This window comes from Trichosurus vulpecula, chromosome 4, assembly GCF_011100635.1.
Source record: "Trichosurus vulpecula isolate mTriVul1 chromosome 4, mTriVul1.pri, whole genome shotgun sequence".
Taxonomy (NCBI): Eukaryota; Metazoa; Chordata; class Mammalia; order Diprotodontia; family Phalangeridae; genus Trichosurus; species Trichosurus vulpecula.
The window spans coordinates 438,322,095-438,345,597 of NC_050576.1; the positions used below are offsets into that span (position 1 = coordinate 438,322,095).

General features: G+C 46.5%; 1 protein-coding gene across 1 annotated transcript in view; it reads right to left on the bottom strand.

The window, feature by feature from the left end:
- Nucleotides 1-23,503, bottom strand: part of ATP13A5 (ATPase 13A5) — a 114,369-nt gene that overhangs the window by 37,212 nt on the left and 53,654 nt on the right. Inside the window, exons 11-18 of the mRNA XM_036756038.1 lie at nt 21,773-21,930; nt 19,459-19,647; nt 13,828-13,889; nt 9,662-9,812; nt 7,687-7,773; nt 6,580-6,736; nt 3,428-3,545; nt 1,855-1,979 (exon numbers count right to left, since the gene is read on the bottom strand). Of these exons, the coding sequence (XP_036611933.1) occupies nt 1,855-1,979; nt 3,428-3,545; nt 6,580-6,736; nt 7,687-7,773; nt 9,662-9,812; nt 13,828-13,889; nt 19,459-19,647; nt 21,773-21,930 (1,047 nt within the window). The remainder of the gene's footprint in view (nt 1-1,854; nt 1,980-3,427; nt 3,546-6,579; nt 6,737-7,686; nt 7,774-9,661; nt 9,813-13,827; nt 13,890-19,458; nt 19,648-21,772; nt 21,931-23,503) is intronic.

The window sequence follows — 23,503 nt, forward strand, 5'->3', positions numbered from 1 at the left end:
CCTGCCCTCAAGGAGCTTCCAGTCTAGTGGGGGAAACTTTAGGACACAAGATGGTGGCAGTGCATGCCCCCTGATGACTCACAAGGAAGAAGTAGCTGTGGGGAGGTCATAGAGGACACATCTGACCCCAGGGTGGTGAACAGAGCAGGGCAAATGTGGACCAGAACCACAGGGCTGAATGGGGGTGACCAGACCATGTCCTCAGGAGACAGAGAAAGTGGAGATGTGCCTTAGCTCAGGGATCATCCTAAAGAGATTTCAAAGCTTGGCATATATGATCCTGAAGTCAGACTGTAGCCACTTGGGACTAACTGAGACTGCCACAGAAGTGGTGACCTGCCAGGCACAGCCCTGAAAGGGCAATCTCAGGGCAGGAGCAGAGGACACAAAGATGCCACCAGCCCCTATCACCCAGCATCCCCAGCTCCTGCCTGGATTGGTAGCACATAAAAGGAAATGGAGTTTAGGACTGGGAGCCTGCCCTGGTCCTTGCTCCATCTTCAAAGGACAATTTCCAGAATCCCAGAATCTCAGATCTGGACAAGCCCTCAGTAGCAGTCAAGTCCAGCCCAAGCCTGACCAAGCACCCCTCAAGCTGATCCCCAACAACTTTCTTTTCTGAAGACTAATTCTATTTGGCAGATCTCCAGAGAAGGGAAGCCTAGGACCTCCCAAGGTAGGCCATCCATCCCACCCATGGAAAACTCTTGCTAGGCAGGCTCTCCTTTCCAGATGTCAGTCCTGAATCACCACTTGTCAGCTTCCACTCCCTGCACTTTGAGTCCTCTGGGGCCAACAGAAGAAATTTATTCCACCTCCCCTAGGATAGTCCTTCAAATGCTTAAAGCCACCATCATGAGACTCCCACCCCACGTTTCTCTTCTCCATGCTAAACCTTCCCCATTCCTTCAATCTATTTGACTAAATGACACAGTCCCACCTTGTCAATGTCCTTCCTAAAATGTGGTACCCAGGAGAGACAATAATCTATATCCAATGGGACTATCCCCTCCTTGCTCCTGGATGCCCTGCTTCCCTTACTGAATAATTGCCATTATGAATCCTATTTCTTGGTGGTCATACCATACACTAAGTTTTCAGTCTCACTAGATCTTTTCCAGACCAACTGCTGCCCAACGAGGCTTCTCTCATCTTGGACTTTATTGAAACTAAATGAAAGGTGTTAAGTTTATCCCAGCTGGATTTCCTTTTATTCACTGAACCAAATGCTCTTGGTCACCAAGAACTTTTTGGGTCATCACACCAGTGTGTTCACTTTGTGTCCTTGGCACACTGGCTGAGCATGCCAACTCTCATGCCTTTATTGAAGCCACAACTAAGAATGTTAAACAGCACAGGTCTCTGGGACACTCCATTAGAGACTTCCTTCTGAGCTGAGGCCAAACAGGATATTCAGGATAGCAGCACCTTCCTTTGACTGAAATCCCTTCGCATTCACTTTGTATCAGTCTTAGGTTTCCTTAAGCATGTACATGTTGTAGACGCCAGTGGAATATAAGCTTCTTCACGACAAGAACTGTTTGCTTCTGCGTTTGTATCCATACCAAGCGCTGCCATCACCACCCCCATTGGGATTTGAGCTTTCTAAAGGCAGAGACCACATTTTTGCCTTCGTTGGCATCCCTGGTGCTCAGCACAGTGCCTGAGACATAGTAGGTGCTTAATAAATGCTCATTAGCTAACTGACAAGCCTAGCACAGAGCCTGACTGTACAGCAGAAAAGAGAAATGCTTGATCAAATCGAGTCATTTCCAGAGACTCATTCAGTCACTCAACAGCACTTTCTTGGACCCTCATTAGAGTATGACCCTTGAATTTCCCAAGGACGCTTACCTGTGATCATGACTGTCCGGATCCGGGCGCTGCTCAGCTCTCTCAACACTGGCTTGGTCTCTTTTTTCAAGCGATTTTCCATGATCAGAAGGCCTAGAAATGTTAACTCTGACTCAACTTCCTCTCTTTGGATTGAAAAGAAAAATAATATTTAAAAGGGACCCGTGTGGTGATGCGGCAGGTGAAAGATGAAATGACTGAGGAAACAAAGGTCTATGTTTCTGAGCATTTTGATTTATTAAGCGATTCCTGGCGATTGCCCAAAAGATCAGGACCAGTTACCTTCCTCAGCTTTGGCACTGGATCTCAAACACAGGTGGAGACAGACTTTTATACGTTAAAAACAATTACTTAAATAAGACCAATTCATTAAAAGGAAACAATATATCAAGATACAAGATTAGTTAATCTGATTTCTAATTGGAGGAAAGATTTGGGGATTTCCAAGTTGGGAGGGGAAGAGTGAACAGATACAATTTCATGAATTCAGAAAAAGAAGTGTCCCACTCCCCACTCCCAAGTGTCTGTTAACAATCAAAGGATCATGGAAGCAATGACCAATTGATCGGGATGGGGTCAGTTTTCGGATAAGATGTGAGGTTGCTTGAGATGTGTAGTTATAAAAAAACTCCTTGCATCAGTCTTCAGATCTGATCAGGTTTCTGGTCACTGTAACCTAGGACCTTGGTTAAGGGTCTCTAAGCAGCAGGTAGGGGTGGTCCAGCTTCCCAGCCATGAAGGGCTGAGTTCAAACAATGCAATCAATTATCTTTCAGTTCCCATAATTGAATAAACTTTTCTCACAGGACAGAAATTGGACTAGACCCATAGCTGAATAGAAAGGGAACTGAGCCAGCTCCAGAGTTGGGTTACAAGATGGAGTCAGTGGGATTCACTTAATTCTCACCATCACTTGCTGCTCCAATCTCCTTAATTCCCTCAGTGACTAGAATAGGATACCTTGATAGCAAGATTTGGGTAAGAGCACCATGGCCACAGGGCAAGATCACCAGCCATGCAAAGCCCTGAACAACAGCAAACATGGAAGGTTCTCTGCCAGAGAATCCACTCCATGACCTTCAGTAAATAAAGACTTTGACCCTTTTCCATGCAAGACTCAAGTGAAGCTAAGTGCTGCTCAGGCTCAGAGCTGTGTTCTTGGTGCCAGAGTTCTGCAGACCTAAGGGTTTATGACAAATCCTGTTTTTAAAGTGACCAAGTTTCACCCTTTTGGTATTTCATTTCTGCAAGTGAATATACAATTTAATTCAATTCAATAAATACTTTACCCAGTGTCTACAATGCTCAAGGAATTGAGGCACAGACACTCTGACCCTGAAGGAAAGCTTAGCTGCACCTGGGAGGATGGGGTGGCTAAGTGTCCGGGTGACAGTGGGGAAGTCACATGCCCTCTGTGGACATCACTTTCCTGGGGGGCGGGGGGGGCCGGCTTGGTGAGCACCAAGGTCCCCGGAAGCTCTAAAATCCTGTGATCATTCAGTGTATGTTCACACCGCCACATGCCAATGGAGAACAATAGATTTTACAAGGACACCGACTGCAGAGTGCTTACCTGGCATAAGTGCCCACCTCTGGGTACTTCCATGCCTTTAGAGGTTTGTGAGCCAGGGCAATGACCCGAAAACCTTGCGTGGTGTAGTGCTTCAGCTCCGTCTTGAAATCTGGGGGAACTGTTGGGAGAGAAGGAAATGGTGAGCTCTAGGTGTCACTGAAGGCTCCACGGCTCACACCTAGGCAGGCAGCCTAGGCTGGGGGATCATTCCTGACCCCTGAAACCTCAACAGATCTGTCCTTGGGACACTGATTACAGATAGAGATCTCAGCCAGATCCGGCAGCTTAGAAGGATAAAACAACTATTCCAAAAACACCTGGAGTACAGGGGCAGTTGCATTTTTGTTTTGTAGCCCTGCTACCTAGCACAGTACCTAGTACACAGTAGTGCTCAGTAAATGCTTATGGTGTTTAGGTGAGTTGAGATGCTGAAGAAAAGGGGTATGTGAAAGGAAGGAAGGAAGGAAGGAAGGAAAGAAGGAAGGAAGGGAGAAAAGAAACAAAAAGAAAGAAACAAGGAAAACAGAAAGAAAGAAAATTTGGGAAGTGGAGTACGTTGGAAAACAGCTGTTGGGATCCCCAGGGAAGAAAGTAAACTGTGGTTCAATTTGCCTGAGACCAAAACATGTAATGAAATGTGAAAAATGCAGTAAGTTATATGGTGGTTTTTTCTCATATGGTATCAAACATGATTGTTAGGGAGTCCACTAAACCCTGTGTCTGATTCCTCTGAATCCATCACATACAAATCCTTAGAGATCACGTTCAGTATCAAGGTTTCTTCTTGTTCCTGTATTTATTAGTATTTTCAAGAGACAACATTTAGGAATAGGAAACAATTGGCAGCAAGCTAATAAAGGGGCAAATGGCAACCAAAGACCCTGTGAAGAAGCTGATGGGAAAGGGAAGGGAAGGGAAGGTTGTGACACAACCAGGTGATCCACATTTGTATGGTAAGGGATCGTTTCATCTTCTGGGAGGCATGAGGGTAGGGGAGGCAGGATGGGGGCTTCTGGAAAGGCTCTCTATGCTGCTAGGATGAATATGGAGCCCTCTGTTTGCCAGGTGGAATCATTTCCCAGACTGCCTTCAGCTCACTCCCCTTCTTGGACTCTGCAGACCAGACAGGCTGATGAACTCCCTATTCCCTGTGAACGACCATATCCTCCTGCCTCTGTGTCTCTGTATAAGCTTCTCTCGATTCCAGGAATATTCCCTCTCCTTATTTCCACCTTCCTTAGTTCTCTTCAAGACTGAATTCAAGTAGCTCATGGTGACAAGACCTTTCCTGATTCTTCTCATCCCCATCCCCAGGCAGCCCGGGGCCATAACAAGGGTCAGAAGACTTGGCATCGAATCCTGCTTCCAATGCTAGCTATGGGGCAGGAAGAGAGTAATTTAACATCTAAGCTTCAGTTTCCTCATTGATAGAATGGAGACAACAGCACCTTTCCTTCCAGGTCAAATGTGACAATATTTGTAAAGTACTTTGCAAACCTTAAATTGATGTATAAATACCGTTATTATTGGTTGTTCTATTCCCTCATTTCTGAAAAATAAATTACCCTGCATTTACATTCTCTGTACTGTACTCCATTTATGTGGAGAAAGAGTCAGATTTTCTCTTGCCTAAAATATAGCCCCCAGATTATGAGGTTTTCTGCTGACAAGCAAACATAACAAAGGTAGGAATGTTGGTTTAGGGGATAGGGATGGAACAGTGAGCTCCCTTTCCCACCAGGCTGCACTCCTTCAGACATCTCCCCATTCCCTGGTGATCTCTTCACCCTGGAAGCATGCTTGAGCCCTGAAATTCATATCACGGAAACTACCTCTGCCCCCTTGGGCCTCTGCTGCAGATGGGATGAGCCCTCCCATAAACCAGCCCAGTCAGCTCTTCGTGTCCCTCCAAGTTGCATTCCTCTGCCTTTCTCCATCGTATATAAATAATTTTGTACAAGAAGCCTCAAATAAAAGAAAAAATGAAAGAAACTGAAAATAGCCTGCTTCAGTCTGCATTCAGATGACTTTAGCTCTTTCTTTGGAGGTGGATAGTCTGCTTCATCATTAGTCTTTTGGGATCGTTTTGAGAAGAGCTAAGTCATTCACAGGTGATCATTGTTACAATGCTGCTATTATTATGTACAATGTTCTCCTGGTTCTGATCACTTCCCTTTGTATCAGTTCAAAGTCTTTCCAGGTTTTTCTGAAATCATCATTTCTTGGAGCACAATAATATTCCATCACAATCATATGCTCCAGTTTGTTCAGTCATTGCCCAGTTGACGGGCATCCCCTCAATGTCCGGTGCTTGGGCACTCTGTGATTTTCATTGGTTTGGTGGGTTCTATTGCTGCTTATTCTGCTAGTTCACCAAATGCCTTTGCTTGCAACTAATTGTAACCTCGGGCTGACTAAGAAAGTAAATGCATCAGTGGGGACCCCAGGGAGAGAGAGGGGATTCTCACTAGTTAAATATATATACATATACACACACACGCATATATACATGTACATATATACATACATATATGGACATATACACATACATACATATATACATGTACATATATACACACAAACACACATACTTCTCTGCGTACATATTTTGTCCTCCCAGGAGAATGTAACCTCCTCGAGGGCAGAAATGTTTTCATTTTTTTTTACTTTTTCTCTCTAGCCCTTAGTACAATATTTTACACACTGTAGGCACTTAGAAATGCTTGTGGTGTTGAGTTAAACTGAAAGTAAAAAAACTCCAAAAAGAAGAAAAGCTGAAGAGATCTTTGGGTTTGATGAGAAATTCCGTGTAAACAGCAGTAACTGATCTATGGTCACTCAAGGAAGATGGAGGTAGAAATCCGTAGAAAGTTGGCATTTGATCTAGACGAACTCATTTGAACGCAAACGGTTTTCTTAGGCAAATCTGTTTTCCTCAGGGAGTACACATTAGTCAGACTAGGAATCAGCACAAATGGGTTCCGAGCTGGCCCAGAAAGCAGATTCCCTGTGAGGCTTTCATTTACTCCAACACACCGAAGCTCCTTCAGCCGCCTGCCTCCGTGTTCTGCATTTGAACTTCTAAACGTTTGTTGTCACATTCGTTAGGCTGGGTTTAAAGAAGAAAAATCATACTCTATGCAGTTTCATACCTGTTTCTGGCCTGCAAAAACTGGCCACCATCTCCGGGGCTCCTTTCATATAAGCGTCAAAGTGGTCCTGGCCGATCTGCTGGGTGATAACTGACATCCTCTGCAGTCCAGAAGAAAACGGAAACTGATGCAAAATGGCAAGAGCTTTTGCTGGAGTCTAGAGACACACCAGAAGGGGGCAGTGTTAAGTCACAGCATCACAGACCTAGAAAGGACCCAGGGGCCCCCTAGTCCAGTCTGGATCTGCACAAGAATTCTGTCCACAACATTCCTGACAATTCTCTGCTCTCTGCTTAAAGTGAGAGGGAACTCACCGGCACCTGAGGCGGCCCATGCTCTTCTGGATCCACCCCCCAACCCCCTGAGCCCTCTCTCCTTCCAGTTCACCATCTTCCATTGATGCTCATATGGCTCCCCAGCCCCCCGCCCCTTTAAACGCATCCCTGCCTTTAAACATTCACCAATATATCCATGACCTTTTTAATTTATAGTGCCCAGAACTTCCCATAACCCTCCAGAAAAGCACTGACCAGGACAGAGGATTGGGGGGGGGCAGGGCTGTGACTTCCTCATTCCTGGAGGTTCTGCTTTTCTTTACTATTACTTTATATTGAGCCCCTGGTCCACTAGGGCCCCAGATCTCTTTTATTCAAACTGTTTTCTAGCCAAAATCACTAATGAGTGAATTTGAAGAGAATTCACAATAACAAATAAGGCTTGTCCATGTCCCCTGATAAGATCTGAAAGCCCAAGGACCTGGGGTTTAGGTCCTTGCTTTGTGTTTTTATAATACACAGATTCTGGGACCTTGGCCACTGAGGTCCTAATATAGAATCATAAACTCACCACCACCCCACCCCACCCCCATTGTAACTGAAAACAAGCAAAAGACAAACAGGATTTGTGACCATCTTACAACTTGAGGATAAGCCCATACCTGTAAGAGCACATCCAATCGCAAATTGATTGCAAAGGGGCATCTTTTCAGGCCTCCCCTAAGGGAGGCCTGGAGCTAAAAGAGGAGCTGGGGCCTCAGCAGAAGGGGAATCATTGAAACATCACATGCTCTAAGCTACATGGCCCCCATTATGAAAGGGCAGATCTTACCTGGCTTGCTTGAGGGCCCGGCTTAATGATTATGCTGGAAGCTGGTATTCCAGAGTCACTAAAATCCACAGAGGAATCTTCAATGATCTGTTTGAAGACATTATGAAACATTCTTCAGTGTGCTTCCAGATCCTTCAAAGCATTTCCGATTTAGTTTGATGGAGGAGACATTACTTAAGACCCTTCCCTACATAGTCCATTGTTAATAAGGAAGAGTACAGGCTGTTAGGATGGAGCCAGGGACCTGGGTGCAAACATAGGCCGTGTCACCACTTACTGCAGAGCTAATTTAATGATGGTGGAGAGAGCCCTGAACTTCAAATCCTAAGACCTGAGTTCCAATCTTGTCTATGGCTGCCTGTGTGCCCCTGGCCAAGCCTTTTCCTCTTTCTGAGCTTCAATTTTCCCATCTGTAGAAGGAGGGGCTTGCAGTAGATAATCTTTCATCACTTTTAGCTCTAGAGCGACCGGCAAGACTTTCTTCTTCCTTGGGCTCAGTTTCCTTTTCTGCAAAATAAGACCTCTGAGGCTTCTAGAGACAGATCTGCAACCCTTTGTGGACGTTGTTAGATCATCACATGGGTCACAAGCCTCAGAAGATCAGAACCATACCAGAAAATGTTTCAGTTGTTTCAAAAACTCACAGGGGCATGGAGGAGGGGAGCCCGTAGGAACCCCATCATTAATTTATCTGATTCCGTTAGCCACAAGGTGAATATCAACAGATGAAGCACATTCAGTTAAGGCTTCTGAAATGAGGCCATGGAGTTGAGCCTGGCTCTTTGGTCATCAATCTTGAGGTGAACCAACGTTCATTCATTTTACATTCGATGCATCCGAGAAGCATCGCCAAGTTTCCTTTGATGGGGGTTGGGCTACACGGCTGAAATTCCTAGATAAGGCCATTAGGAAAAGTCTCCTGGGAAAATTCATAGGCTCATAAATTTAGAGCTAGAAGGAGTCTAAGAGACCATTGAGTCTGACCCTTTAATTTACAGATGTGGACACTGAGGCACAGAGAGTTTAGGTAACTTATCTAGGGACCCCTTGCTAGTAAGCGACTAAGGCAGGATTTGAACCCAGGTCCTCCTGACTACATGTCCAGTCTATATCAACGCTGCCCCTGGAAACTCAATAGGTTTGGTTCTGATGCCAACCCTAAGATTCACAACAGCCTCAGGGACATACAAAGGTTGTCACATAGCTAGTGAGAAATGGGAGCAGGATTTGAACCCAGGGCTTAGGGACTTTAAGTCCAACCCCTCTCTACCTTCCACACGCTGCCTTCCTGGGAACATGCATAAAGCTACAGGGGAATGACAGTCTGGATGTGGGCCACGGGTTCTGCTTTTCTTTGCCTCTATGAAGGCCTTGACTTTACTAACAAACTCTCCATTTGGCTTTGTCTCTGTAAAGCTGGCTGGTCTTGGTAAATCAGCCATATCCCATGGAGTAATTATCACAGCTTCTCCTTGTCATGGGCAGGGTTTGGTCTTTCTTTGTGTCTCCATTCTTCAGCAAGGTGCTTGGCAAGCCCCGAATGCTCGCTGACTGACTGACGGACAGACCGAGCCCCTCTGAGAGACCACAGGGAGGACAGGTACATCCAAGGGATGCCGCAGTCGCCCAGGCTGTTCCACCTTTGGCTCTCTCCCCCTCTCCCCACCCACTGAAAGCATCCTCTTATTCCTGAAGTATCTAAGTTAACTTTTGGGGGACCTCACCACCCCCCATCACTCCACCCCATGACAGCCTGTCTCATACTATACTTCCCCCTAGGAATGTATCAGCTCACAGAGGGCAGTCCAGGTATCATTTTGGACCTTTTGTATTCCAGAGCCTAGCCTAGGCCCAAGCACACAGCTTTCAGTAGGTACCCAATAGATGTTTATTGAATTTCTGGGAGCACATAATTGGTCCTCTTCAGAAGACTCTTTCTCATATTAATCACATGTAGAAGAAAACAGGACCTTACCCAGTTGGTGCCTTCAAACATCTTGACATCCAGAGGGTCTCCTTGGATGGTGCCGTCCAGCACGATGAGGGAGTGGCAGCTGGCCATGGCTGCACAGAGGGGGCCCCAGGACAGAGCATGGCCGGAGGTGAAGCTGTGGACCTCCTGGAAACTGACAGAGGTCATGAGTTGGAGAACAATGTTCCTCCCCTGAAAAGAAGGGCTTGGGACAAACTCCACCCTTTACTGCCTACTGCACACAGTCACAGAATGTCAAAGCAGGAAGAGGAATATGACGCAAAGTTTAATACGATAAATATTTTTATTCAAAGCAAATTATTAAAATATTTCTCTCTGTTATGCAAAGACGGGTAATGGATCCTCTCATAGAAACTGAGGGGTGCCAGCCTTATTCATTAGGACTTTAGTTGGCTGGAATATGTACACGTTATCAACCAAAGCTTCTAGAGACAGTAAGCTGAGCTCCCAGTAGAATCGGCTGGAGGCGAATGCTTTAAACCCAACAGAAACTCACATGCGCTTCTTGGGCTAAAACCAAATCGGAGAGCAGTGGGCCAAGCCTTGGCCCCGGAGTCAGGAAAGACCTGGGATGAAATCCCAGCACTTACTAATTCTGCCACTGTGAGCAAACGCCGTCTGAGCCTCAGGGCCCTTGGCTGTGAGATAGGAACACCACTTACACGACCTGCTTCTCAGGAAAAGGCGCCCTATGAACCTTAAAGGCCCGGAGAAGTGTGAGTCAGCACTATTGGTTATTGCTGTTGCTTTTCCCCCAAAGCACAGCGGAGCATGATGAATACAGGCAGAAAGTCATGCGCTCTGACCCTTACTGGCTCTGTGACCCTGGGTAGGTCGCTTCATCGGCCCCAGATAACTTCCAAACTCCAGGGTGGAGCTCGCTGCCTTTCTGCATAATAGACGTCCCCTAGACTGATGAAATCACAGGGAGGGACGCAAACCAGATAATCCTCTTTGCTCTTTCCCCAGATGCCTCTGATGCAACCCAGCTGTTGTAATTGACAGGCGCGCATGAGGTCTCATCGGAGCAACCAAGCCCTGAGTGTAGACACCCACAAAGTCTTACAGAAGTGACTTTGACAAAGCGCAAGCAGCCCAAGCCAGTAGGTGCAAGCTGGCCCCACATCCTAGTGGGAAAAGCCTGGAGAAGAAGACTGTCTGCTAAAACCTGAGGACCCCAGGAGGAAAGGATGGCCATTTATAAAAGCCGTGCCCACCATTTTTGAAAAGGAAATGAGAAACTGCCTAAAAAGATATGTGAACTCTGACCTTTATGCTTTGAAATCTCTTTAGGATGATCCCTGAGCTAAGGCACATCTCCACTCTCTGTCTCCTGAGGACATGGTCTGGTCACCCCCATTCAGCCCTGTGGTTCTGGTCTGCATTTGCCCTGCTCTGTTCACCACCCTGGGGTCAGATGTGTCCTCTATGACCTCCCTACAGCTACTTCTTCCTTGTGAGTCATCAGGGGGCATGCACTGCCACCATCTTGTGTCCTAAAAGGCATCTTGCCCTTTCCCAACTTTGACCCTTGGGAGACTGGGGTGACTGAAGATCACAACCATTCATCATAACTGGGAATACAATTGTGTTAAAAATAAATAAATAAATAAAAGATGAGGTGGGGTGCTTGGGATCATTGAAAATGCCATGTAATTTCCCAAATATGAAACAAGAAGGTATCTTGCTCCTATCTAATTTTGGACCCAACTTAGGGTTCCTCTGGATTGCCTGTCCCAAATAGACCTGCTGATGTCATCATTCGATGGACTGTCCATCCAATGGCATGTCATAGTTTAAGCCAGAGGCATCAAATACATGGTTGGCTTCCCATCTGGGACCAGAAGAAAATGTTATTGGGAAACATTTAACAAAATTAAAAAACTACAAGATAATGTTCATCTGTGGTTTTCTAAGGCAGGCAGAAGGTCCATGTCCCTGTTTCTCTTTAGCTTGACATCACTAGGCTAGACTGCCAGCATTTTTCATCTATCTTTTCTTCCTCTATGGATGGCTAAGTTTCTCCTGTCTGCATAGCCATGGATCTCATTAAGGAGACATCATCACGTTCTGGAGATTGATGAAATCACCAGAGTATCATCTGCACAAAGATCCTATGAGACCCTACCTCATCTCTGTGGAAACCCTTTCCCCCGAGTCTCTGTGGATGTATCATGTTCTCCACAACAGGGACCAATAATATTGGTGAGCATTGGCATTAATACTCGGTGCATTGTGGAGCAATTGTCTATATACCTCTCTGTATTGGCTGAATAATTGGGTGTTATCTTACTCTCAGCTGCAAAGTCTATTGGGTCCGACCATCTCAAAGGCTTTTTTTAAATTAGTAAAGAAGAAAAAAAATTACTAAAGAAGGTTTTTGTGTTTTCAGCATCTTTCCATCAGTGGAATGACTGCAAAGACATGTTCTGTAGAGAACTATTTGCCAAAATCTGCCTGTTCCCTTCTCACAGGGCATCAGGGATGCCCTAGATTCATATGGCGATCATTCCCATAAAGATTTTATAGTCTGTAAATTGCAGGAGTCCACAGTTACTGATACTCTTTTGTTTACCTTTGGGGGACAATTATGTTGACTTTAGTCTTTCCTCTTTGTTGGGGGCGGGGGTGGATCTCCCGCCCTCCCTGAGATACCTCATAAATCAAGTCCTTGACACCTCTGGGACTCATCCAGCGTAGATTTCTTTGGTGAGTACTTGGAGGACCTTCCCTGTCCTTCCTGACTCTGACTTCTTAAGAGCTATTTCTACTTCCTATAACATTGGAGTCAGGGGAGGGGCAACTTAGAGGCTCCACTTCCCTGCAGTCTCCTCTATTTGGATAATTTGAAGAAGGCGATGGTCAGTGTTCCCTTCAGAGCCCAGTAAGTGTCTGGCCAGCTCTGGCATCCAAATCCTCAACAGGCACAATGAGAAAGCAGCCCAGGTCCAGCCTCACTGACTCCTGCATTTCTCTCTCCTTCTCAAACAGCCCTCACTGAACTCAGTCTCTCTTATACTTCAGGGCTCCCTTGTGTAAGACAACCCATGCTCACATTTCTGGGGTGCTCTAAGGTTTATAACAGACCTCAGCCAGGCAGCTAGAGACTGCCACAGTGGAGACAGGGTTGCACTGGGAGCCAAGAAGACCCTTTGCCAGGAAGCAGAATTAAAGTGGGGATCAGACCAACCTTCCTAATGCTTAGGGCTGCCTTGAAAAGGAATGAGTTATACTCGATGGAGGTGTTCAGTGAAGGCCAGAAAACCCCCTGGAGGGGCGTACTATGAAGGGGATGAATCACCATGTCATGGGATGCTAGAGAGATGGTTGAATCAGGGGTTATCTAGCCCAGTCCTCTTCTTCTGATAATCTCAGAAGTTCCTTCCAGTCCTGAGATCCTGTGATTCCATTCTCTGATAATGAGCCATGGGAAAGCTTTGAGTCCCTGGTCCATATGTGGACATTTTCATGGTGGATTTCTGCAGCCATATTTCCTCTCTTCTAATGGTGAGAATTTCAGTCTAGGCAGGATGAAAACTTGGCAGCCTTTTGGAAAATGTCTAAGGACATGTAAAGTCACGCCACCTGGAGTCAATGACCCCATCCAGACAGAGGCCTGGCCCTGCTGCCTACCTGTCTACCTATCCTCAGAGCCTTCTCTCAGTGGCCAAGGCTCTAATATTGCCATTCCCAGAATACTGCCCCATCCCTGTCTCTGCCTCTGGCGCCTTCCAGGAATCATGGTAGCCTACATTTACATCCAAATGAGGAGGGCAAACAGCGGTCACATCTATGGAGCTGAATCTTATAGACCGCTTTCCCTACATCAACTCAGAGAAGTGGGTATGTGGGCCCACATTCTTCTATTCCAACTAAAGAAGAAATTGTCTAAGTTGGCTCCACGAGTTCCCCTTTGTCCCCTGGGTCTCCCACCTGACCTTGGGATGCCGCTCTATCACTCTGCTCAACATTCTCCCTAGAGGTTACTTGTCTGCTTTCATGGCTTCCTTTTAAACCCCAGCCTCACTTAATTTAAGAAAGAGGCTAGAATTCCCAGAAGTTGCTCAGCCTCTGATCAACGCAACATTCAACCAATACCCCATACAAGCTCAGTAGAGACAAATTCACTTACAGGTCAAGACACCTACCAGTTTCCCATCACAGGAACAGCCCCCCATAAATCAAGGCCGTCTTCTGTCAGCGTACCTGTCTGGTGAAAATCAGAGTTGGGGTTAGCTTCGGTGCCTCAGCTTGGAAGAACAACACATGTAAAACAGACATTACACCCCCTGGAAGTGACCAAATCCATCATGGCGGGCACTCAGCCAGGAGAGCGGAGACCTAAATGTAGTGAGAAGAAATGTTCTGGAGGGACCAGCAACCCCAGTACTGCCAGTTGGCCCGAAGACTGTGAATCGTACTGAAGCCAGGCACCAATGGACAGAGAGAAAAGCAAGGCTTTGCTTTAATTAAAAAGAAACTGAAATACAATGAAGATACAGTTCACCAAGCCCCAGCTACAGGTGAATGGTGCCATTATCATCTGCAGAAGGCATTGGTTTTGTTTCTTTGTAAAAAGCTTCCCTTATGATTTACCATCTGGTTCCCAAGCATTTAGTAAAAATGTGGGCAGGGTTAGGGAGGGCCAGACAGAACTACAGGCTGAGCTAGGAGGAAGAGGAGGGCAGCCAGGAGTAGGAACAAATATTAATGAATGTGAAGGAATGTACTTTGGTTTTAGTCTGGAGCAGGGGCTGAGGGAAGGGTCCCAGGACCAGAGGCAGGAAAAGCCTGGGTTTCAAACCTGCCTCTGACACTTACTAGTGGTGTGACTGTATAACCTCTCTGAGCCTCAGATTCTCTCAGCTTTAAGATAGGGCTAATAATATCTGCGTATGGCAGGATCCAAAGCGGGAGATACTCAAAGGTCCCTATAAGCATGGAGTCACCATCACCCCACAGCCAGACCTGAGTCTTTATAAAACACAAAAGAACCTGTCACACTGTGCACCATCACAAGGCCTGTGCTGAAGGTAAAGCAAACAACTAAATAAAAAACAAGACTTCTTTCTCAATACATTAAGGTTCTACCATATTTTCCACTTTGGGGAAATTTTTCTTTCAGAGATTTTTGGGGGTAGATTTTTCTATTTGCTTAGAGGATAAATAGCTTACAAGGCTCCCTCTGATACTACATAGTGGGTGGTGGTATCCTGGGCTTTGAAAGCCTGTGCCTCTGACGCATAGCTCTGACTGGGCCAAGCCCACTGAAGAACCTTCAAACACAGGCCCAGGGAGGTGCTAAGACTGCCTTTTGAGGACCGCCCCCATCTCAACTAAGAGGCACCCTCAAGCCCAGGCGATGAGCCCCAAGCTGTGAGTCGTGGTGGTTGTTTTCTGGACACAAGAACACATGAGACATCTACCCAGAGGCAATCATGACCACTTGCCAGTCCTTGAAGTCTCAGTGTCAAGATTATTCTTGGGGTGTGCCATGCCCTTTGCCTCAACGTTTCACTAGATCTGTGTTCTCATCCCTGTCCGTACTCCCATTATTGGTGAAGGTCACAACCCATCAAAGCCTTCCTATCCTGGGCAGGGATGGGAGTGGGGGGTCCTTGTTAATTATCCCACAGAGGATTTATCCGCTGAGCCCTTGGGCCTTCCTCTAGGCCTGGTCACATTTCACGGGTGCCAATAGGACACTCTTCATCTGTTCTCACTCACCCCCTATGAGCCACCCTCTTTTTCCAAACACAGATCTCCTTTAGGCCATCCCCACAACCCTAGCAGCTCTCAAAGCCCAAGGTGAACGATGAGGTCAGAAGCCATAAGCGGGTTCAGAAGAGAGCGGGAGCATGAGAAGTGAAGGCAATGAGTTCTGGCAGCCTCTTCAAGGGTCTTTGAGCCTGTTTTTAATGCTAGTAATATGGGTTTATTGCTGGTTTGTGAGGAGTCAAAAAGCTTACAACGCACATTATCAGACTCAAGCAATACAGTCACGGATCTGAAACATCATTTAGGTATGTGGGGTAATCAAAGGCTTACACACACACACACACACACACACACACACACACACACACACACAGTAATGGCTGTGGAAATGGCAATGATATGACTGAATGAGCATCTTGGTTTGTTTTTAAGCCTGGGGGCATGTGGGGGACAACAAGGCAGTAGCAATTAGGGAGAGATGGAAGGTAAGAGAAAGAGCGGGTGTGAGACTAGAGGAAGTCTGCTGGAGAGGACCAGAAGGAATGAGATGGAGAGGTCATGGAGAAGGGTCAGCTTTGGCCAGGACAAGAGCCACCTATTCATCACTGGGTGGGACAGAGGTGACAGCTGGGGAGGAGGGATGTCAGAAAGATGTGAGATGAAGAGAAGGAGAAAACAGGCACCTTGACAAATGGTCTCAGCTTTTCCGGTAAAGCATGAAGTAAAGCCTACTGAGCAAAGAGTGTGGAAGGAGGATATGCTGTGGGAGGCTTGAAGAAAGGCAAGAAGTTTTGGAATGTCCATCGTGGTGAGTAGGATAGGGGTTTAGTAGGAAGAAATGGAAGGATCATCTTGCTACAGCGAGGAACCAGATGAGATTAAATAAACTAAATCTAGTAATGCATGTTGACATATGCTTATGAGTCTTGTGTTTTAAACATTTTTTTTTACGTGGGAGAAATAAATAGCTGTCCTATAGCTGATCTGCATTATATATTGGGTATCTTTCTACTCCTTTTAAGAATAAGAATCAAATCAAAGATTAAATTGATTTTGTCCCCAAGCTCTATGGTGACTAAGAACCAACTTATCTAGGGAGCTTATCACTTTAGGGGCCAGGTTCCCTCGAGGCTGAACATAGAACACGCTCATAGGTACAGAGTTAGGGGACAAATGCCCTAGCCCTCCTGAGGGAAACCATAGTCTGCATTGTTGCATAAGTATCAGAAGTAAGATCTGAACCCATGACTATCTGTGGACTTCCAAGCAAGCTGGTGCTTATGCCATTGTCCCAGAGGACTAGAAACCTGGTTTTCTGATCAGTCCAGCCCGCTCCCCATGACAGCACACTGCCTAAAGAAGCTGGAGCAGGTGAGTAATTTGTACCAGGTGCCCAGGGAGTCAAAAGCAAAACTAGTCTGACAGATTTAAGAGCTCTTTATTTTGTGCTCCATGGCCCTGAGCTCCAAATTGTATGAGTTACTCATTAAAATAGCAAAGAGCTTTGTGCAGTATTTCCCTGGTGAGTTTTGAAAGGGCACCAATCGGTGTGTCTGGGTTAGAAATCCCCTTGATTAATTGCTTTCAAAAAAACAGTTTCCAGTTCAGTCCAGATGGAAATGTTTTTCTGATGAATTAGGTTTGTTCTAATATCCATGTGTGAGAAGGAAAACAGAGACCATGGCCCGAGCCAAGGGAAGCGTGGGGTGGGCGGATGGTCCTGTGACACGAAAATGAAGCTCATTCTATAACTGATCAGAAACAGAAGGAAACATGAGCTGGGTTGCAGTTCCTAAGTGGAATAGAATGCAAATATATCTGTGTATACATATATGTGCATATTATCTGTATACACAAATATATATATATATGTAGATGTGTGTTGCAACATGTGTAAATATGTCTATACACATATTGTACAATAGATGCATATATACATGTGTGAGAAAGAGAGAGAGGGAGGGAGGAAGGGAGGGAGAGAGAGAGAGAGAGAGAGAGAGAGAGAGAGAGAGAGAGAGAGAGAGAGAGAGAGAGATTCATGGAATAAAAACAAGGCAGAGAAAATACCTCTGAACAAGAACAAAAAAATAGGCACTAGATATTTCTATTATTTCTAACACATCTGGGGGCTCTGAGGTGGATAGGTTTTCCCAACTATCATACTGTTTGATAGGAAATCAAATATCTCTGAAGTTCCTTTCTCCAGAGACATGGAGATATATTCTATAGTTCAATAAAGAACTATAGAATTTTAAAGCTGAAAGGGACCTTTAGAAACCATCTCCTCTGTCTCTCTCATTTTACAGACAAGGAAACTGAGGCACCTGACGTGACTTGTCCAATATCACACAAGTAGAGAGGATGTGACTAGAAGCCCCAAGATCTTTGCCTCGTACCAGGCTTCTTTTGTGCACTAAGAATCAAATCATCTCTGCACCCAGAGTCCTAGAACTTCACGAAAGTGCCTCAACAGCCATCCATCTAGGTCAACATCCGTGAACAGAACCCCCTTCTGCAACCTATCAGGCAGGCTTCCTCGTCTCTGAAATAGGGAGGATAATCACATAGCCTGCATCATAGCAATGTGGTCAGCATCAAAGCTGAGAGCTTTAGGGTAGCTGGAGTCATTGTTCAATGGCCAGCCAGTCCCTGCCTTAAGATTTCTGGTAACAGCGGCCTCTTCCATGGCAGAGACCCTTCACCATGGACAGCTCTCATTGTAGGGGCTGCACAGGGGGAGGGGTCCTCCTCCTCTCCAGCCAAAATCATCCGCCTCTCCGCACTGACTCTAACGCTGCCCTCTGGGGCAAGAGAAACCAGGTGTTTATCATCGTTGTTATGAATATGCAATCAATACTGACCATAAATATTGTAAATAACTGATGGATTAAGAATGTTCGGTGCTTCAATGGTGATTTCAGATTTACAAAGTGGTCTAGCTATATTGTCTCATTTTATTCTCACCACAGTCTTATGAAGCACATTCCACTGTCCCTGGCCATGGAGCCTCGAGGCAGCTGAGCAAGGATCTGAAGGAAGCACTCCCAACTCTGAGTCTAGAGCCGCAATCCACAGGGCAGCCCAAGAGGCTCTACAAACAATGGAAGACAACTACCACACCTTCCACAGACACTGTTATGGACTGATTCCCAGTCCCTGCACCATCCTTTGGGTATGTTATTATTTTACAGGTGGGGAAACTGAAGCAGAGAGATGAAGTGATTTGGCCAGAGTCACATGGCTAATAGCTGTCTTAGACAGAATTTGAACTCAGGTCTAACTCCAAACAGTCAGTTCTAGCTACTTTACCACTTTTTGACTGAGTAATAAAAACATGGAGCTGCCAGTTGGTCTCTGTGTCTGTCTGTCTCTCTCCTTTTCCTTTTCTCTCTCTCCCTCTCGTTCTGTCTGTCGCTGTTTCTCTTTATCTCTGTCTCTGCATGTGTGTATCTGTGTCTCTGTCTCTCTCTGTCTCTGTCTCTGTCTCCCTCTCTCTGTGTCTCTCTCTGTCTCTGTTTGTCTCTCTCTGTGTCTCCGTCTTTCTCTATCTATCTATCTGTCTGTCTGTCTGTCTCTCTCTCTCTCTCCATGGTACCTTAAGATATCAGATGATTTAAGGCACTAGTGGAAAATCCCAGTTCACAAACGTAGATGTGCCATAGCCTTCTCTGAAGGACTTGTAAGCCCAGGACATGGGGCTTAGCCAAGATCTGCCTTGGTCCTTGGGCTTTGTGATTTACAGATGAGCCCAGAAAAGCTGTCAGCATCAATTATTGTTGCAAGGAGCCATATTTAAAACTTTGAATCTTACAGATAGAGTGGTGGAGGCCTGGGCGTGGGGGTCAGGGGACCAGCTTCTCCTTCAGACTCTTCTGCTAGCTTCCCTGTGACTCTACCATGTGCCTCAGTCTGCTCATTTCTAAAATGGGTGGGGGGCATCATAGTGGGTAGATAATCTGTCGGATCCCTTCCAGCCCTGACACTTTATGCTTGAATAAAACTAGGTTCATGTCCCTCTCCCACATCCCTCCCCTTGAACAAACCACAAGCCGGATCCTTACTTTGTCAAAACAAACGAGGTTAATTTGCCCACACATATTGATTCTCTGTGGGGAGATGCAAAAAATTTTCTTTTTCTTCAGCCTCTTCTGAGCATAAAAAATCCCTGTGGTCAAGGCTGCCGGCAACACGGGAGGAACAGAGACGGTGAGAAGGAGCAACGACATTGTCACGGTGTCTCTTGCAGAAGTCTGCAGGGGGAGACAGCACATGAGCATGGGAGCGCAGGAAAGTGATGGGCCGAAGGGACCAAACAGACCACCACCCAGTACCCAGGCCAGTAGAGTCCTCGGGCCTCCTCTCAGGAGACCAACATGGCTGTGGCTCGGTCCTCCATTGTTGGAGGGTCCTGGGGGGCTGAGCAGGAGAACGGGAAACCATCCTCCTTAATGGAGGAAAGGGATGCAGAGCTTGTTGGAGAAGGGGGAGACATGAGCCCAGCACAAGCTAGAGCTCTGTGAGGCGCAGGTCTAAGCATGCCAGATGCTGCCAGGCCAGTGCCAAGATATTAGGAAGCCCCCTGTTATGCCCTGAACTTGGCATTACAACAATCCTTTGCGCTTACCCTCTGGATTATCTCACCCTCTGGCAAAATCCCAGAATTATTTCACATAATTATTGTATTGTGCCAGGTGTTCTCTGAGCTCAGACAAGCACCAGACTAGTTTCCACAAAGCCTTGCTACGAATCAAACTTGTCACACCGTCACTGTCAGCCCTCAATATCAGGTCTACAGCTCACTTTGAATCTAATAGCATAAGTGTTGAGATCTCCCAGAATGCCTCAGGTCCCCCCACTAGGGGCAGGCCGGGCACATGTATCTAATCTCCCTCCTTGCTTGCAAGTGCTTCCCTCACTTTGAAATTAAGCTTCTGTTTGATGTCTGACTCCCCATCTCTGGCCGGCCCTGTTCAATTCAGCCGCCCACAGGTTAGGGGCCGGTTCTATCCAGTGACACCAGCAAATGCCTACAGCGTCTGGCCCCCAAGCTGGGCAGAAGGCCAAGAGCTTGAACACAACCCCCACTTTCTCTCTCTCTCCTTCCCCATGTCAGAAAAATTGGAAAATGCTCAGGTTCCCCTGAGAATGCCAAGACCTAATTGGCTAAAAGGCCGTCCAGGGTTCATGGGATCATAGCGCCAGCTCAGAGGCTGTTCAGTCCAGCCCCTTCATTTTAAATTGTGCTGAAACTGAGGCCTGGACGGGTCATGCAGGCCACACAGGTAGTCAGTGTTGGAGGCCATATCTGACCCCATGTCCTCCTGCTTCATGGCCTGTGCCACAGCACCCCGCTGCCCCCCTGGGGCTAGAAGCGACCTCTGAAGCCCCTCAGTCCATTCTTTACTGAAACAAGAATCCCCCTCCCTCTTCAGCATTCCTGCCCAGTGGCGAACCAGACTTCCCTCGAAGACTTCCAGTAAGGGCAAGTCCCCACCTCCCAAGGCATCCATACTACTCTGGAGAAGCTCTAACGGTCAGGAAGGAATTTTCCCCTTAAATTAAGTCTAATTCTGCCTCTTTGTGACTTCTCTCAGCAAGCTTGTGGTGGCCTTACAAATACTTGAGTGTAAAGATCCACCATCTTTGTCCCTCCTCCCACCCCAGCCTGAGCCTTCTCTCCTCCAGGCCAAACACTCCCGGAAGTTCACAAGTTCAGGAGCCTTTCCAACAGGTTGGCAAAGCTCCTTGGAGGTGTCATGACCACCTTTGACAAACTCCAGTCACACAATCGATGAGAGCAGAGCTCACTACTGTCTCTACCTCTGGGTCTCTTCTGTTATGTGAATAAATGAATGATCATTGATTTTTCACTTACTGTACATACATATATATATATATATATATATATGTATATGTGTATATATATATATATATATGTACACCATATACTGTGGGAAAATTCTGAGAACTATAAATTTGAGACATTCTCTGGTCTACATCCTAGAGATCCAAAAAGATGTCTAAATTAAACCTTAAATGCTGACATTTCCAGAGAACATTAAATCCCAGAGTAAACGGATGGGACACAGGATTTATTCCCAATTCGAGCACTTGAGAAAGATGTGTTGGGCAGCCAGGAACCTGTATCGAATGTTACAGAATGTGTAGGTCCAATTGATTTCCTTTTTGCCAAGTGGATTCCTGTGGGGCTGATTGGGATGAGGTGTGTGTGTGTGTGTGTGTGTGTGTGTGAAAATGTTGAGTGTGCATAAGGAGCCAGGGTGAGCGGCAGCTGCCACCTTTCTGTTCTGAGGCTGGGGTGGGGGGAAGTGGAGTCAAGGTGCCCCCATTGGGCCACACCACCCCAGTACTCACCCCATGGTACATGTATACACCAAAGGCATAGAAGAAGCCTACAACCCCCAGGAAAGCGAGAACGACGATGAACTTGAAGGCGTCCTTGTAGAGCTGGAAATTGAGGGGCCGTGGGTAGAGGATGGATCTCACCAAGTCACCTTTGGCGGTGTTGAAACCTAAATTAGAACAGTCACAAACTGGCTGTGTTAGGCTTCCTCATGCTACATGCTATCTTCCCTCTACCCTGCTGCTCTTGTCAGGATTGCCTTGGGTGGCCTTCTGTGCCTTTTCAGAGGGTCATGGGAAAAGCTCATTGGATTGGACTCAGCTCCCGCTTTGGGCCAGACCCTATGCTTGGCACTATGGCACGTATCAAGGCAAAAATGGCTAACAGCGTTTGCCCCATCAGAGCTCACAGTTTGAAGCATGTGACTGTGCCTTTGAAAACTCAGTCCCCCTGGACAATTTGATTCTGGTGAAGATGGTGGCATCAGAGGTCGGAGGGGAGCCTGTCAGTCCCACATGGGCACCTGCAAGGACGTCGAGAGGCTCTGGACCAATGAAGCATCAAGAAATCCAGACAGAAAGAAGGAAGCAACTTCATCCACCCCAGATGCCAATGGCAGGGAGGGGCAGCATCCCACCAGGAGAGTAAACAGCCACTCAAGAGAATGGCTACAGCCCATGGAGGGAAGGGCACCAGCCACATCTCTCTCAATGCAGTCCGAGATCAAGTGAGCACTTCAGATGCCTCCTCACCCTGTTGATTTATATGGAGGTCACAGTCAGGGGTGGGTGAGTGTAGCTGGTGAGTGGCAGAGCTTCCCAGGCCTGTGGCTAAAGCCCTACGTACATATCTTTACCGCCCCCCCCCCCAAAAAAGTGAGGTCATGAAGAGTCAGACACAACACAAAAACTGAGCAACATGTGTAAACATGTATACACATATACATACATAGATAGACATAGCTATACATGTACAAACACATGTGTGTTGTATGTGTACATATATGTATCATGTAAAAGTACGTATTATTTAAAGCAAAGCTTCAGACATGACATTAGAGTGAGTAATCCTTTCTTCTAGTTATTGAAGAATGATCCAAAAAAGGCCTTGGGGCAGGCCAGCTGGTTGTGCATTATAATGTTTAGAAGAATTTGAAAAACTCCCACACAGAAGGAGGATCGCTGATGTTCAGTCACATTTGATTCTTCATGACCCCATTGGGGGTTTTCTTGGCAAAGATGCTGGAGTGGTTTGTCCTTTCCTTCTCCGGCTCATTTTACAGATGAAGAAACTGAGGCAAACAGGGTTAGGCGACTTGCCCAGGGTCACACAGCTAGTAAGTGTCTGAGACTAGATTTGAACTCAGGAAGATGAGTATTCTGACTCCAGGTCCCTGTGTTATGTGCACTATGGTGCTCCCAGTGGCCCCGTGGGAAAGGATTACACTTACTCTGTTGGGTCCTAGAGGGCTGATCTAGGCAGGATAAATGGTGCCAGATACAACGAGACAGACTGTACTTTAAGCTTCCTGACTGTGAGAACTGCCCTCAACGGATGGGCATCCTCAGAGGCCCTGGGGCCTCTCTCCCTGGGGGTCTGTAGGCAGCATCTGAACACCCACTTGTCAGGGATGTTACGGATTCAGTCTAGTAGAGGTGGGGCTGGGACTAGGTGTTCTCTGAGTTCCCTTCTCACTCAGACAGTTTGTGATTCTATACACACCTTCTAAACAGTACTAGGAA